Genomic DNA, 17,193 nt, shown 5'->3' on the forward strand with positions numbered 1-17,193 from the left:
TTTCATTAGCATTTGTTACCATGAGACCCCTGTGAAAACTGGAACCTTATGTATCATCTCCACTCCCATTAATGACAAAGTTCCTAAACATTTCACTGGTATTAACAACTTCAAAACAAAAACTCTAATTCTAAGTGAGGAACATGGCCACTGCAAGACAAAAGCAAACATGCCAAATGGTGCCATTCTTTTACCTGCAGGGATGTCACAAAGAGCAAACAGTCCAACTCTGATGTCACCATTCACTGTCCACTTCTGTGTTTCACAGTTTGGGTTACAACTGTGGTTCATAAAACGAGAGTAGTTCCCCTTTGGGCCAGCATCTATTATTCGGTCCTTCAAGGAAAAACACAAAGATGTGTTTATTATTTACAAAGCAAAGAGGTTTCCTGCTGCTGAGTGACATTTGCTATCAAACAAGACACGATATTCACCTTGGTTACAGTTAGCATATAAAAATTGGTGACACTGTTCTCGTGAGCTCGTTTGATCCGCAGCCGGCACTCTTCCTCATCAATCAGCTCCCCAACATATTCATTCACAAATTCACCCTGCAGAAGAAATGAGAAGTAAGAAATCTAGGCATCCTAATCCCAATGATAAAGGGAAGCAGCACAGAAAAAAGCATTTCCTATAAAAAAGACTCTAATCATCACAAAAAGTGTTACACTTTACTGGTTTAGTAGGCACAGTGTGAATACGAGCACTGTCACTCTATTGGGAATGGAGAGAAGCAGGACACAGACTCCCTTGTGAGCTGAACAGGAGAGGGAGGTTTATCACCTCAGATCTTCTTTATTGACTCATACATGGAAGTACAGAAAGGTAAAAGTCTCATTGGTCAGTGAATTAACACATCACCATCACTGGTCAGTGGGGTGCACCACCCCTCCACCTCCTCTTGCAAGACAACAAAAACTGACAAACAGCACCTACAAGGCTGTTTTCTGTCTCTGAGGATTGTTTTAATTCCTCCTCATCATTTCTCAGGCCACCTTCTCAGGTGAGACTGAGACAGTTATGTGGCCTGCTTTCCACAGACACTGCTCCCTGCTTTTGCTGATATTTAACACCCACACATGCACCAGGTAATTGCTGCCCAAGCAATACACCCATGCAGAATAAGAGCAGCCCTGTTCCTGCATTCAGTACACAAGACAGTTGTCTTCACCCTTCTTTCACAGAAAACAATGTGACAACATTCATGGGCTCCTCAGGAAACAGGAGCTGATACAGTAAGTATTTTCGCTACATTCTTCACTTTTATTAGGGCTTCAGTAGTCAAACTCAGAACATTTGCAGTAACACAGTTTTCATGAAACGCAGATTTAAAAAGTTCTGAGTTTAATAAAATTAACGGCTAAACCCATTAATTTAAACCTAAATAGTTGAAAAGCAGCCTTCCAGGCCCATAGTGTTTCCTAAGGAAAATCAGAAAAGCTGGGACATATCTGACACCTCGATACAAGGTGACCAATGCATTACACTCTGCTCTGGCAGGTGTTAAATCACAGCTCACTCTCTGCAGGTGCAGAGTGCAAAGCTTTCACCCAGACCCACCCTGGTGGCTGCCAACAGCCTTGTCCTGGGCCACTCTACCTTTTTAATGCTCCTTTTTGTGCGGAGGCCCCAGCCGCGGCGCTCGGTTTTGATGATCTCGGCGTCGGGGTAGAGCCTCTTGGTGAAGCACTGGTTCTGGCAGCGCTCCCCGGCCGGGCACACCTGCGGGTGGCACTCGTACTGCAGCATCCTGTTGAGGCACTCCGACTCCAGCCCGCACGGGTTCTCGTCAGACGGCTTGCAGTTACAGCGCGGAATCTCCGACAGGTCGGCCACCTGGATCTGAACCTTCCCAATCACCTTGTTGGACTGGGGAACAAAAGGGGAAACAAAGCATGAGGACGTCGCACTGGGAATGCAGTCAGCAACTGACATGAAAGGGCAAAAACCCAATTATTTTATCCTGTGTTTTATGGTGCTGTAAAACACAACACGAGATTAGTGAAAGAAATGGCAAAATGATCTATGTGAATTTCTTTAGGCTCCCACTGTTGAACACCTTGAACTGAGAATCACAGAACAGTGTGGGGTGGAAGGGACCATAAAGACTGTCCAGTCCCAACCCCTGCCACGGGCAGAGACACCTTGCATTAAATCAGATTGCTCTGATCCCCAGCCAGCCCACCCTTGAGCACTGCCAGGGAGCGGGCAGCCACACCTTCTCTAGGCATCATGCACAGGGCAACTTCCTCACACACTGAATAAAAATAAAAAAGAAAGAGGCCAACTCACTTTAATGTGTTTATAGGGTGGAGGTTTCCTTGAATTCCTTTCAATTTCCAATGCCTCTTTGCTTTCTCTTTGTGCTTTCAGTTCCTGGAAACGCTTTGCTGCTTCTTCAAGTGCTGTGCAAGGAATTCAGAATAGAAAGCAATCAGCCCCAGCTGCTGCTAATCAAATATGTACATGTAGCTATTTAATTTTATTTTTTTAAGACTAGGAACAGAACTCTATTAATGAAAAGACAAGGTAAAAATTAGTTATTGCAATTCATCATCAGGTACTTTCAGCAGGTACCAAAATACTGAACAATGATCCCATGCAGCAGAGCCCAAGAACATCTTAACATTTCCCCGTTTGTGGAAGCACTGAACTGGCCCACAACAACACACAATGAGTAGGCACTTAAACACATTTTTATCTGCAGTCAAGGGATCAACACAATGCTTGGATTTCACGTGAACACAGAACACTAGTCACATAATATTCCCATGCAGGTTAAGTGGTGATGGAGACACAAACACGTGGAATTTTTGTCATAAACCACTATAAACTTTGTTTGATTTTACCTTTCTTGAAGGTCTTGTTAATACTAGTTTGCCCCTCAGCAAAGCTTTTATCTCCTTCAACATAAGGGAAAACTCTGCCCTGGTGTACCCAATAGTAGTCATGTGAACCAAAGAAAAATACTGGGAAGTCCCCGATATCATGTTTGAGGCCCTGTATGTTGAGAGGCACAGACCTGGGATTGCAGATCTCTGCTGGCCACCACCTGCAGAGTAGGAGAGAAAAGAAGAATGTAAGTTCCCTGAACCAAAGCTTCCCAGTTTCCCCAATGGGATTGAGAAATAAAAGCCAGTTTTCCATTCTTAAGGAAATTAATTCCTCCCTCATGCAGCCAAGGTTCCCATTGGCAATGCCTGAGAAGCTCCATGCAAAACACAGGCAACATTCTTACTCCAAATTCTGGAAAAGCCTTCTAAGAACATCCATGGCCTGAGAGTGGGTTTCCAGGATCACCTGTAAACACCTGTGCTGCTGCAGCTGACTGAAGCAAACACCAGCAAGGACAGCTGGGCTCCACCAGCCCCTGCTTTCCCTGATCAAGCTCTGCAGAGCAAAGGTGTGTGTGCACTCCAGAGTCCAGCACTGCCTGGGAGAAGCAGCAGCACTGCATTTCAAGGGTGACATGTGTCTGACCCCAGGCAGAGGAATTACTGTGTTTCTAACTCCTGTTCATGATGATCGAACTGCTTTATCTTCCTGCAATTCCAGAGCACATTAAAACATCCATCAGAACCCCCAAAAGGTGAACTTGCCTGTAATTCCCAAGCTTGACCCAAACGATCTGCTTGTACCGCAGCTTCTTGCCAGCTTTACAGTCATTGCAATTCCAGCATCCCTCAGGCATTTCTATGCTGAGACACTCGGGGTGGAAGGAAGCTGGGCAGGACTCACAGCACAACAGTTTGCCACCTTGAAACAAAGAAGCCCTGCTTGGTTTGTAGAAGTCAGGATTTGCTCCCCCCGTGCACAGCAATTGACATTCATTTTAAATCATCCACTCCAGATTCTCGCTGCCCCACAGAAAAACGGCAGAGAAGGGGATCAAGTCCAGCTTAACAATGTTGGTTAAAAAGGACTGTGCAGTGCTCAGTCTAAGCTGGGACTCTTAACTGCATCAGACAAAAAGGCAGCTGAGGACTCAGACACAAGGTGAGTTGGCAGGAGCAGTGCTGTTCCCAAGGGAAGCACTGCAGCTGGGAACAGTGCAACCAGCTTTTAGTGCTTTGGTGATGGCCAAAGCAACCACAAAACTCCACAGCTTTAAAGAATCCTTTTCAATCAACATTGCTCTGACTGAATCCCCAGTGATCATTAGCGAGCACCAACCCCGCAGCCTATAGGTTGATCAATACTTTTCTGCTGCAAGGACAGGAAAAAAAATTGTAATAAGAGTGTTTATTCCACAAAAAGTTTACCAGGATGAGCCCAGTACATAAAGCAGAATGAGACACACATGAGTTGTCCCCATCCCGAAAATTCCTGGTGCACAGAAGGAACCTCAGCGCCGGGGTTCACATGAATTTCTCGAGTTTACATTAATTTGGGCAAAAGTTATTTTGGTTGGTTCACATTTTCGATGATGTGTTACATGTGGAGAGCCACAGCACATCTCTAAGCCACCCTCAGCAAAGCAGCTTGTGTAAGATTTGATATGTTACACATACTGTAGTATTTTATACATGTAGGTATATAATACATACATATATATATATTTAAAAATTAACAAGATTTTTTTGTCCCAGATGGAAAATCTGGGAGAGACTCGAGAGTATTCAAACCAATTTTCAATCACAGTATCAAAAGAGGTGCAGTCACTTTCAAACCTTTATCAGAAAATTTTGTCCACCTATAGACTTCCCAAAATATCACTGTATTAATTGATCACTGCATGTTACAATGAGCATTCCTTAAACAATTCAGTTGCAGAACAACACTGTATTTCCTCTGCTAAAACCAGTAAAATCCAGCCATATGTATCCTCCAGAGCTCCCAAACCCATAATGAAATTTTAAAGTATTTTTTGCAAATGTAATTTCAGAGGAAATACAGACAAATTACTGAAACATTATCCAAGATGAGAAAAAGCCAAGAGATGCAAAAATCAAACAAAATCAAACACAAAACTGTCAATGCTAAGCAAGAAAAACCCAACATTGCTCTTGGGATGCATTAGGCAGATATGGCTCAAGCTAAGCACAGGGCTCAAAATAATTCTTGTTTTCAGGAATTACAGGACTAGTGCAAGCCATTGATGTCACAGCGCTCAAAACGACCTGACTCGGGCTGGGTAATGGGGCACTGGCTCTGAACGCTCCCAGGGAAGCAAATTTCTGTGAGGAATGAGGTATCACATCTGAGCACTGCACACAGACAGCAGAACTGCCTCGGAGGGGATGTGGAGAGCCCCAGCCCCGCTCAGCAGCAGCAGCAGCAGCAGCAAGAGCTCCCTGGCCAGAGCTGCGGGCTCAGAGCCTGGCTGGGGCAAGGACCCGTCCCCACGGGAGGGGACAGGGATGGGGCACTGCTGCTTCGGTGGCAGAGCTGGGACACGAGGCCCAGGGGACACACACAGCCCAAACCTCACTGCTCCCTGCTCTGGAACCCTCCACAAGGACACGGCACCCACCCCTCTCTTCTCTCAGCACCTGCACAAGATCTGAAGCAGCACATCCCCCTCCGCTTTCAGCCAGTTTAAGAAGTGGTTTTACATCATCCAGGAACTGCAGCAATATCCAGATCCATTTCTTCACATTGCTGTGCAAACAGCTCTCTGAACCTGGAACAGCCCAGGCCAGATAGAGAGTGACCAAATCTCTTCCAAGGAGAATTTAGTGACAGCAATTATTTTAAGCCCTTTTATAATTAAAAAAAAAAATAAAAAAAAATTGCCAACAACATGAACACAGGCTCACAATAACCATGAGTGAAGGTCACTGAAAGCAGTCAGTGTGGGGACAAGCAGACATTTCTCCGTTGATTTAGAGAAAAAAATAGAAAAAGCGAAAGTAAATTAAAGAGAAAGAAACTATTTTGGTTACCTTTCTCACATTTCTTTTTGGAAGCTGACGAAGGAGGAGGAATCATAGGTAATTTCATCAACTCAGCACGATTTGACTCATTCAGTAGATAGTGGGACTTATAGGCATAGGAACTGAACAGGGGGTCTGAATGGTCCTGCACTACCAGCCCTATACGAAACAAACAGAAAGAGATGAGCTGCAATGAAACTACCCATGATTCCATGAAGGAAAAATCAAATAAACCCAATGAACACCTCTAATGCGTTATGTGAGAATGAAAAAAGGGTAAAATGAAGAAAAAGGAAAGTCTGACAAAGTTTCTGCCCTATCCAAGAGGTTGTGCTGGAGAGACTCCAACTTAACTGGAAAATTTTGCAATGAAATAAGCTGCTTCTAAGTGGAATTTCAATTGGTGTTTTACCCTTCATTTGTGCATTTATAGACAAGCACAAGAAAAGCAACAAAGCTTGTTTTCAGCAAAGGAGAGGATCCCCTCTCCTTCCCACAGAGCAGAAGGAAGCTCCTCTGCAGGCCTGGGGTGATGGTCACTGCAGCAGGGTCGTGCTCTTAGCTGGGGCTAGACAGAACAGACATTGGGAATGAGAACTCACCGTCCCACTCCCTACAAATCCACCCCTGAGATCTTGTCTACAGAAGTGTTTTGCCTCTGTAATTGTGCTGGAAAGCAAGGAGGAGGTCAGTGTTCTGCAAGGCACCAAGGGGGAAGCGCAGATGGAGGCTCTGCCCTAGGCTGTGGTGGTGAAGCTCCCCCACCCAGCCCTCCCAGGGCTGCTCCAGAACAGTCCAGCACTCAGTTATCTACAGAACTCCATTCCAGGCCTTTGCAATTCCCTCTCCTGCACCAAGAAGAGCTTTTCCTCATTAATCCAAAGAGCCAGGCAGCCCAGCTGAGAGCCCAGAGCTGCGGAGCAGAAGCACCTGGCCAGTAACTCATGGGAAGAGCAGAGCAACTGAGCCCCAAAGAAACAGGAAAGATGAGCTACCAAGAGAGGCCCCAGTTCTTCCCCTGAGGGACAGACACACAGCTGAGGGCTGGACAGAAGCTCTTGGATGGTGCCTGAAACACTGCTGTAAGAAGACTGGGGTCAGCCCATCTGGATACACATCACTGGGAGCATTCCTAAAACAAGGGAACACATGCAGCAAGGTGATCTGTAACATGCTGACTGGAGGGTACTGCAGGGTGCTGAATAAGAAGTCTTTAAGCATCTCCTATTTCAAGTACCTCACTGTAAGCAAGCTTGTATATTTTATAGATTGTCTCTCATCTACATTTCTCACTTCAGGAACTGCATCTAAATACAAAGTCACTGCTTCTGATAGTGACTAACACTAATTAAATCACCATTCTCACAGAGATGTCCAAGGATTTCTAAAGTGTTCAGCTCCCCATTTCTCTCTGAGCAGGTGGCTTAGTGCTCCTGCCCCAGGTCCAGTGCTCCTCAGCACTCTGGCTCCTGATTCCAGCCAGGCCTGGTGGACACAAGCCCCATAAGAATGCTCTAGATGAACAAGCAGAGAGCTGCCCTAAGACACAGAGAATTCAGGCAGTGGCAATGATTTGTAAGTGTTCAAGTTCTCCTAATTAAGATCCTGGGAATACACAGGACAGGGAATTCCATCTGCCAGGGCTCAGGACATTATTTAGATTGCCAGGAGAAAATACAGACTTGTGCAGTTGACTCTGATGGAGTCAGATTCAGGTATAAAGAGAATCACTAAACAAATGTAAAGTGGAAAAAAAAATAAAAAAAAAGCATGAAAAATTCCTTCTGCATTTCTTGTCATGCTGAGATGTGTAATTACTACTCTGCTCTTGCAAAGTCAAGCCAAACTAAACTTCCACCTGAATGAACACAAATGACAAACAAGTAACTTCAGGATCCAGCTCCCTTTCATTTCCCTACTAGTGACTCTCAAAACTGCTGCAGAGTACATGTTCAATATAAACTGCTGGCATTCTGTAGAAGGTACACATTAATATTATTCCAATGCTTAAGAATAAAGGTACTTTTGAATCTTGGGACCAAAGCAGCTGCTGCACTGACAGTTTTTAAGCCACTCTCTGGCAGGACCCTGGTGACTGAAGAACCATAAAAGTAACAAGTGGGGAATAAAGTTAAAAAGAAAAAGAAAAAAAAAGAACTCTGATACATGGAAAAGCCCAGCATGAAACCTGCTCATACAGGACTGCTAAAGGTTTTCTTTCACAGTTCTCAAATGTGATGACAGTTATAAATTGAGTTTTTCTAATTCATGAGTAAATCCCACCTTTTAGTCTTAAACAATTTTAAATTTGTATCAGTGAAAGAATCCCCTTCTGCTTAACAGAGTGATTAACAACACAGCAGCCATTCTCAGCATGAAAAGGCTGGAATGAGGGGACTGGGATCTGCTTTTCCCTACTGGCAGAACAAGTTGGCCTGAGTGCCTACTGCTGCTCCTGGCTATCAAATGTTATGGACCAACAGAGCAATCTCATGAGAATTGCTGACCAAAATAAAATAAAATAAGATAAAAAATCTCAGGCAGCATTTAACCCCAGTAAGACCTAAGGGAGGAGTTCCTCATGAAACACTATTTTCACCACTAAACTGCACAAATGACAACACAACTGTAAAACGGGGAAAAACCAAGTGTCTCACCTCTTGCACAAACGAAACAAAAGCCTACATTTACAGCTGATGAGGAGTGAGTCCTTTTGGAATGGTTACTACAGATGAGGATATGGGATGACACAAACAAGCTTCCTGCAGCGATGCAGCCGTCTCCTGAGTGATAGGCAACGGGGCAACGCAGACATCTCGCCATGCGACCTGCTCAACAGAACACAGCACAGGCACGTGTCACCCGGGGCACAGATCACTCAGGCTGGAAAACACCACTGGGGACAACCAGTGCCCACAGGACAGGGCAGAATTCCCCACAGGCAAAGGCAAGGCTGGGTCTATTTCAATGGCAGTACAGGGTACAAAAAGAAATAACTACATCTCCTTTCTCAAAAATGTTTCACAAATATTACCCCTTAACTTTCACTTTTTAAAACAACCTTCCATTATTCTAGAGTCTATTTGTTTGGTTTAAACATTTTGGTTAATTTCTAAAAGGATCTTTTTCCTTGAAGAATAATTGTTCACAATGCCACTGCAAAGTGTCTTTAAGTGGCCTCGTACTATGAACCCTTGTCTTCCCTTAAACCCAGCACCAAGAGCTGACCAGGGGTGTGGATCCAGGTCCACCCCACAGTGTCAGGCTGCCAGCTGCTCAGTGAGGAGGAAACCCTGGTTCCCTGCTGCAAGCTGTGCTGGAGTGAAACAGGAGGAAGCGTTCCCGTGGTGCTGCAGCTGCCCTCACCTTTGCTGGCTTTGTGCATGTCCTTGTCCATGGAGCAGGCGGTGCAGCAGTGCTGCGGGCAGCGGAAGCCGCGGGACTCGAACAGCGCCGTGGCAAACTTGCGCACACAGGCCTCGTGGTAGAACTTCCCGCAGGTGCTGACAGAGCAGCGCTTCACGTCCTTGCCAGGGAGCTTGCAGGAAAAGCACGTGTGCTCTCCTTGGGAGAGAAGGAGTAAGGAATCCCAACTGTAAGAGCCAACTCTGACATACAGATATTGTCCCAACAAATGCTGAAGCCAACAGACTGTGAGCAACACGGGATCCTCCCCATCCCACAGGCTGGGTGGTTACTGTGATCCACAGTAACACTGAGCTAGGTGCTCACATCAAAATCCCTTATTCCAAGTAAAACCCTTTTGTTTTCTTACAAGGAAAAATGAGAATCTGGTCTCAGACGTTAAAAAAGCAGCAGAATAACCCAAACTTACTGACAAATCCTCAGAAAGCACCATCTTGGTTTGCTTTGACCAAAATGTGGCTCCTGAGTAGAGGGGGAAGTCCCTCCCAGTTTTCCAGGCACAGGAACACACTCACCATTCTTACACTCAGTGCAGATGAACTTTTCCTCAGGTGTGGCCTTCAGGCCGAGACACTCCAGGTGGAACATGCTGCAGCACTCCCCCTCGCAGGCCAGCAGCGACTCGCCGGAGCTCTCGCAGATCTGCAGGAGGCAGGGAAGCTCAGCAGGAACAGGGGACCCTGACATGCCAGAGGCTGCCAGCTGCTAACAACAGCAACTGCCTGCAACTGCTCCAGAATTACAGCAAGGCAGGAGAACTGAACCTGGCGAGTCTCAGGCCGAGGACAATCCCAGCACTCCCTGCACCCTGCTCTGGGGACAGTGTGAGCCAGGACAGAGCCAGGACAGGCACCACAGCATCCCCCTGCACTCCCCTCCATTTCCCAGGGAACAAGCTGCTCTTGTTCTTCAGGCCCTTTACTACTGACCAGGGAACTGGACTGAAGATCCCAGGATATTTTTTTCAAAATACTGAAAAATTCTCACTCTGTCCTGTCCTGACCAACCATTGTGAATCTTCAAATGGAGCAGAAAATGGCATCTACTCTTTCTACTGATGCTGGCAGGTATGGATTAAACATTACCTTACAGCTACTGAGCTTTCTGGCCTGCAGGAGGGCCCAGGAATCATTTAATATTAATCATTTCCAGAACATAAAAATTCCTAAAACCCTGGATATTTTATCTGAGAGGCTGAGTTACGAGAACTAACAGAAGTAGGGGATACATATTTAGTCCAGCACTTCCCAGTATCACCAGTTACCTGACAAACAGTGTCTTTTTTACTTGTTCCAGTTCCTCTCCTGGATAAGCTGGAGTCCACTGACTGCACATCTGAGGCATCGGCATCAGCAGTGGCTGAGGGACTGTCTGAACGCTTCCCAAAACTGCCCTGCAAAGAGGAAACACCCACGGCACTCACACCAGACAATTCCACAGGACAGCCACACTGGGGGAAATATTTCTGTCTCTGTTGATCAAAAGACCATTTGGTAGGTCAAGAGACACACAAAGGTCCTGGGAAGGTGCTGAACTGCACTGGGCTGACACAAGCGCTGCCTTCTTGATATCCTTCACCTGTACAAGCCAAACACCGTAAAATCTTACTTTTCCAGACACTCCTTGGAGTTACACCAGATACAGCAGCATCTCCCAATTCCCCAAGAATTTCAAACCTTCCACAGAGCAAACCATGATCTAAACCAAAGCTTTGCCAGACAACAGGAAAATCTGGAAGTAAACATTGTATTTTCATACCAAACCGATGGAGCAGATTAGAAGCAAACAGAGGCTTTATGTTTTCAGACAATACAAGACTCAAAGTCTGTAGAAAACAGTGTTCACACATTTAGCAATAATGAACTGAAAAGCCTCTTGTACACTGACAGCTTGCTCAGGTCCCTGTGAGAACCAGCACAGCTTTACCTGTAAATCATTGAGTCCTCTGGAATCAGAGTCAGACGTGTCCCTGTAGGCTGAGCTGGTCAGTTCCATGTCTGTGGAGGCACGACTTCTCTTCTTTAAGGGTTTACAGGAGTCTGAAATCTCACTGGCACCTTAACACAACATGCTAAAATTAGTTTAATATATGTTCTCGACTTTTTGCTTCAACTTAATAAAGGAAAGAAAGATGAGAGTTTGGATTCCATTATTTGCCTTAATTTTCAGTTTGTAATTTTGTTACTAGTTGAGCTCTCCCTGAAAATTAACTGAAAATCAGCTTAGGCAGAGCTTTTGACAAACTTTTGAACATGGTGTCACAGTGGAGGAAGGCAATAAATTGTCTCTGAGGGAAGATAGATCCTTAGGAGATTTCCTCTTCATCATCCATCTTTAACTGTGGCTAAGCAGAGACTTTTAAGAAATGCCCAGAAGGACTTAGGGGCTTAGAGCACATGAAGAAACACCAGGAACAAACCCCCAGCAGGGCACAAGGACCAGAGTCCCGAACACAGCCCGTCCCCAGGGAAGCTCTACAGAGCTCAGCCCCACAGAGCACCAAACATTACAGCTCACATGGAACAAAACTGCTGCCTGAGGGCCACGAACCACCGAGTTCAGTCGAGGGAATTTCCACCTGGCACTCACCTTTCTGCAACCCCGTCTTCACTGCTGCCAGTGGGACAGTTTCAACCTGTTTGAAAGGAAAATGCACAGTTAACACCAGAGGAAAGTTTCTCCCTAGTACCAAAAAGCAAACAGGTCAGTTCAAGGGGTTAGAACTGAGGTGGGAGCTGCCATCCCCTCCTCAGCCCGAGCCTCCGCGTCCCGCTGGATCCGCTCCTGCCTACGCTGGTGCCCGCAGCCGGGGCAGCCCTGGGGCACCAGCCGGCTCCTTCCGCTCTCCCCTGGGCCACGAAGGTGACAGGAGCGCCGTGTCCGTGTCCAGCAGGCAGGAGCGGGGGCCTCGGGCCAGCCACCCCTGGTGCTGTGCAAACCCCACACCTGTGTGAGCACACCTGCCCGGCAGGGCTGGCACTGGGCTACTGAGCCACAGTGTGGGGCCGCTGCCGGCAGCGCTCCCCGGAGCTCCTGGAGCTCTTCCTCCCCGTCTAGAGCTCTGCACGGGCCCGCCCGGGCGCCCTGGTGCAGGGCTCTACACAGCTGGAACTCGAGGGCACAGCACCTCAGCAGCCAAATGGAACAGTTTACAACCTTGCAAAAGCACTTCCAGTCCTTGACCCTACGGAGAAGTTTAGGAACTGTTCTGCCAACATACATGGAAGATGTGGGAATTTGGTGACTGGATATTTACAGAAGAAAGCTGTTGCCTAAAATCCTGTTTTCAACCTTAAGAATTACAAGTTACTTCTTTGCAATGTGGTTACATATGCATGGAAAAACACATTTAGTAAATATTTAAGGATTATTCTATAATTTTTTTAAAAAATATTTTATTTTGTTGTACAATAGGTAAAAACATACAGTAGAAGGATTTGTATAGGATACATTTTGTAATACAAATATAAAATCTAAACAATCACTTTTATTTCTCCACTAGTCACTGTAACAGTAGCATCAACATTTTGTTTTTCCCATTAATTGTACTCGTTCCAGTTATAATTTTTATACCAAGTTGTTGCAGACTAACTGGGGAAATCAAGAAAACTTGACTTTGGGTAACAAATATTGTTGCATAATTGTAAGAAGTTATTAAGTTTTCTTTTTTTTTTTGAATTTAACTTAATACATTCAAGGTTTTGCGCATTACAGTGCCCCTGGGTTTCACTTTAGTCAGACACCTCTCCTGAGAAAAGCACTTTAATTAATGTCCACAGACTGAGTCAGCCAGGTCAGAGAAGCACATGAAGCTACCTGGCATCCATGAAGTTCATCTTGTTGGTTCTTATACCTTTGTTAAATTAAGAAACAAATATAAAACAACTCTTTTGAAAGGGGGAGGCTGCAACAGCTCCAAGAGGCTCCATGGACCACATCAGGTGTCACACACCCAACACTTAAATTGCTTTAAAGTTTTAGCAAGAAACTGCCTCGAGCTGGAGCACTCCTCTGCTGCACAGCAGTGCAGAAATGCTGCAGCATCAAAGGAAAAACAAGGGAAAAAAAACCCAAAAAAGCAATTGAGTTCACTTTCAGCCTCTGAAGTGAAGGAAGTGCAAAACAAAGCGCAAAGGGCAAAGAATAAATTAAAGACATAAAAATATTTTTTCCCCTTCCCATATAAATCTTCATCCTGACTGTCCCTCTTTAAAAATTCTCACTGGGAAAAGCTAAACTATGAAACATTTATATAAAAGTTCGCAGCTTTCAGACAGAGGTCCTTGAAGAGGGAAAAATCAACCATGCAAGAGGAGAACCAACAACTTTGACAAACTTGTTAAAAGTGCGTGCAGGTTTTGGTATTTCTGTCCATCCACTGCACTCTCCTACTCATTTCCATGCAGAAATCTTTTATCATTAGAAGTTTTTTAAAGCAACAACATTTGTCTATCTAACATCCAGATTAAAGGAATGCCCTGTACACGTGAGAACTGTTTCAGGAAAAAATGGTATATTCCAGAACTGTTTTACTGATGTCTGCCAACATGAAAGTCTGACTATTCATCTTTAAGTGAAATCATTCTTGAAGTCCATTTTCAGAAGTGGTCAAATTAATCACTCTAACTTCATTTGAAAAACAAAACCTCAACACAAACCAGCAGCTAAATCAAGAGCCAAAGGAAGGAACCTGGCGGCAATTCCATCCAAGAGAAATCACTGAAACAAACCCATTTTGCTCAGAACAGAAATCTCAAAGGAAACATGGCAGGTTCATTAGGAGTCATCCATCACTGCGTTCCCACTTCCATAGCCTGACTGATACTGAGAAGATGCCAGTAGCAGAGTCACAGCAATGGCATTGACAGGGGGATTTCATGGAGGATAGTCCAAACCGAAACCCGATGGGGAAAAATGGAGAAAAATAAAAAGGCACCAATATAAGCCACAACATTTATGAATACGATATATTTTAACTCTCTACATGGAGGAAGCCAACCTGCTCCTTTTTGATCTTCTTCTTTGGCACAACTTCGGCAGATTTCTCAGACTCAGAGCGGGTTCGAATCGATCTTCTCTGTTGCTTCTTTTCTACAGAACCTGAGGAAGGAAAAAGGTTTCCATTATATGATTCCTTGTATTTCTGAGGTACACCAAGATGTGCAGCATCAAAACAAGAGGTAAAGGAACGAAACCAAGACTTTGTCCTCTTTTGAATGTTTTATTTTTAAATTCAGTTCCAAGCTATTGACCAGCTGGTGCGGTGGCTGCAGACACACATTCTGATTCCAGAGACAGATCAGCTTCAGAAAACAGACACAAGTAACAAGAGTGGAACAAAAGGCTGGAATTCAGCTTAGGACAAACAGATTTCCATAATCCGTACCACACCTCTCAGGCACAGTCTTCACTGGGGTAATTTTGAACCAAACAGTCCATCTTTGGTGTTTTGGGAAGGTAGCCACAACCAACTCCTTGAACAAAAACAAACTAGAAATTTCATACGTACAGCTCCAGGATTTCCCCCAAAATGCCAGACCTGTGCCCCCCTCTGTGGGGGGACAGCCTCTGTCACATACCTGGAGCCAGCCTCACCCTGTACCTCCTGCAGCCACACCAGACCTCAGTGCTCACCTGAAGGTTTCGAGGTGAAGAAAAACTCAGCACAAACAGAAGCATCGACCACAATGTGTTACCATCACTAATGAATGTGAAAAGCAAGTTTTTAAAAGTATTACCATAGGAAAAAAACCCTCAGATTAATGAAGGTTATTGTGACATTTCAACAGATGAAGAGGGAGCTGGATTTTTGGCAACTAAGGCTAGCAAAATCTAAAGACCTTTCTGTGGTCCAGCACCTCCCAAACAGGCACACAGAGCCACAGACACAACAATCAACACCATGGGCAGCTGTTGGAACAAGCACACACTTGGAGCTGACAGAAAACTGGCACCTGAGGATTTACAGTGAGCTGCTGGGAAGCATTATTCTGGGTTTTCAGTCTGGGAGGTTTCACCTAAAGAGGACACAACTGTGAAGTATTTTGTTTTCTTCCAAACAAAACTGCAAACTCCTGGGAGCTGACTGAGCCAGATGGATGCACTGTTAGGAGCTGTAAACCTGCTTGGTCTTGTCAGTAGATCAAGTATCTAGAGACACACATGGGCTTGAACCAGACTGAAAGACAGCCTTGCAAAAGGACTTCAGAGAAAAAAAATGAAAACTCCTCTTGATCCATTGGATGAGCATTTTTCCCATGGCTGCATGGCTTGGGAATGTCTCAGTAACTGAACTATCCAGCTGGAAAAGTTATCATGTTACAACAATTGGATTTCTGAGGGGAAAAATTCTTTTTCTTCAAGGGAAAGAACTTTTACAGCATATGAATTAATGAATAATAGCAATTAGTTATTAATCATTTAGAAATTAATTACTCGGGTCAACATCCATCATGTCTGTCCACGTGTAACTTCTGGTTCCAATGGGCCCCGTGCCATGAGGAACTCCCACAGCTGCAGTGGGTCACCACATCAGAGCTGGGCAACATCTTCTGTCACTTTGCTGTGTGACCAAAATCCCCTGAAGCAGCTTCAGATGTGACCAACAGTTACTTTAACCAAGAATGGATTTTCTCCCTGTGCTGCCCCCGCTGAAGCCAAGGAGATAAGATCAAGCCCTGCATCAGAGAATTCCAGAACCAGAGTATCTGATGTTGGCTGACAGCAACACTGACCACTGCAATGGGCACCTTCTCCTCTTCCTGCTTTCCAAGGATCCAGTCATCCCCTTCACAATGCTCCCATTCCATCTTCAGGTGTATTTTCATCCAAAGTTTCAGGACAGATGTTGGACCAGCCCTCCACCTCGCTTGAGATAAATCCTAGTTCAGTGTCTGCAGGCCAGAAGCACCAGGGATTCTCAGAGCTGCACTTGCAGATTTCAATTAAGGGGCTCATCTTTGCAGCATTAATGAATTCTGGGCATCTGACTGCAGGTTATCAACAAGGACTCCCAGAGTCAGTCTGGCCAATACTTTACCGTAAAGGGATTCTGGAGTTCCACTGACCTCACATTTGAAAAAAGGACTTGGCAGTTATGTTCCACAAGAGGGGACCAATAACTGGACTTTGGGAATGGCTTTGAGAGTGACTGGAGTGTGCACTGCAGGTAAGCTCAGGCACTTACAGCGTGTTAGCAGGTGGAGTGTTACGTATCCAAAAGGCCTAAGAAAATGAAAAAAGAGAGGCTCAGAATTCTCACCCCCTACATCTGAGGGGCCATAGGGAAGCTGAAGCCTTTAGATGCCAGCTGAGAGAAGCAGAACAGCAATGGCCTCTCCTGCTGCAAGGCAATTCCAGTAGCCACAGTAACCACAGCTGGGAAGAACCACGGCTGTCAACAGCAGGGGAATCCCCACTCACAGCAGGAAATCCGGAGTGCCTGGCCCAGTGCTGCAGTCCCAAACACTCCATAAACCAACACATCAAATAACCCTGCCTAAAACCAGCACACAGACAGAACCTGGAGAGTGTTTGCAGGACTCATGGATGCTGTCCACTGAGATTTCTGACTCTGGTTCTCATTTATTTCATGCTTGGAAAGGGAGAAATAATCAAATAGACGGATAGTTAAAGCAGAAGTGACACCTGGCTACATTATGAAATTCAAATAGCTCATTCAAGGTTTTCCCATTTCAGGCCCAAGTTCTGTTATTTGCTTCAGTGGTTCTTCTCCCTCAGAGCTGGTATTTCAAAACTCAGTGCTTTATGATGTGCCCCCTGAGATGGCTTCAGAAGACAAGCACTACCTCATTTGGTCAGAGGAGTTAGTTGAAGCAGTTTTTTAAAAATCCCTGTTCTTTAACAGGTCATGCAAAAACTCAGCAACAAA

General features: G+C 45.2%; 1 protein-coding gene across 9 annotated transcripts in view; it reads right to left on the reverse strand.

Moving 5' to 3' along the window:
* Positions 1-17,193, reverse strand: part of NSD3 (nuclear receptor binding SET domain protein 3) — a 35,956-nt gene that overhangs the window by 6,805 nt on the left and 11,958 nt on the right. For 4 of the 9 annotated variants that reach the window (XM_015648670.3, XM_015648668.3, XM_033519426.1 and 1 more), the window contains 14 exons: positions 14,302-14,402; positions 11,892-11,937; positions 11,229-11,359; positions 10,567-10,695; positions 9,818-9,944; positions 9,243-9,440; positions 8,534-8,704; positions 5,886-6,035; positions 3,600-3,756; positions 2,850-3,052; positions 2,293-2,405; positions 1,600-1,869; positions 435-551; positions 195-336 (listed from right to left, as the gene is read on the reverse strand). In XM_015648670.3, coding sequence (XP_015504156.1) covers positions 195-336; positions 435-551; positions 1,600-1,869; positions 2,293-2,405; positions 2,850-3,052; positions 3,600-3,756; positions 5,886-6,035; positions 8,534-8,704; positions 9,243-9,440; positions 9,818-9,944; positions 10,567-10,695; positions 11,229-11,359; positions 11,892-11,937; positions 14,302-14,402 — 2,055 coding nt within the window. Of the gene's footprint in view, positions 1-194; positions 337-434; positions 552-1,599; positions 1,870-2,292; positions 2,406-2,849; positions 3,053-3,599; positions 3,774-5,492; positions 5,624-5,885; positions 6,036-8,533; positions 8,705-9,242; positions 9,441-9,817; positions 9,945-10,566; positions 10,696-11,228; positions 11,360-11,891; positions 11,938-14,301; positions 14,403-17,193 lie in introns of those variants that run through there. The other 5 variants (XM_033519427.1, XM_015648674.3, XR_004500080.1 and 2 more) reach the window with 5 other exon arrangements.

Source organism: Parus major, chromosome 22 (assembly GCF_001522545.3).
Source record: "Parus major isolate Abel chromosome 22, Parus_major1.1, whole genome shotgun sequence".
In the NCBI taxonomy this organism is placed as follows: Eukaryota; Metazoa; Chordata; class Aves; order Passeriformes; family Paridae; genus Parus; species Parus major.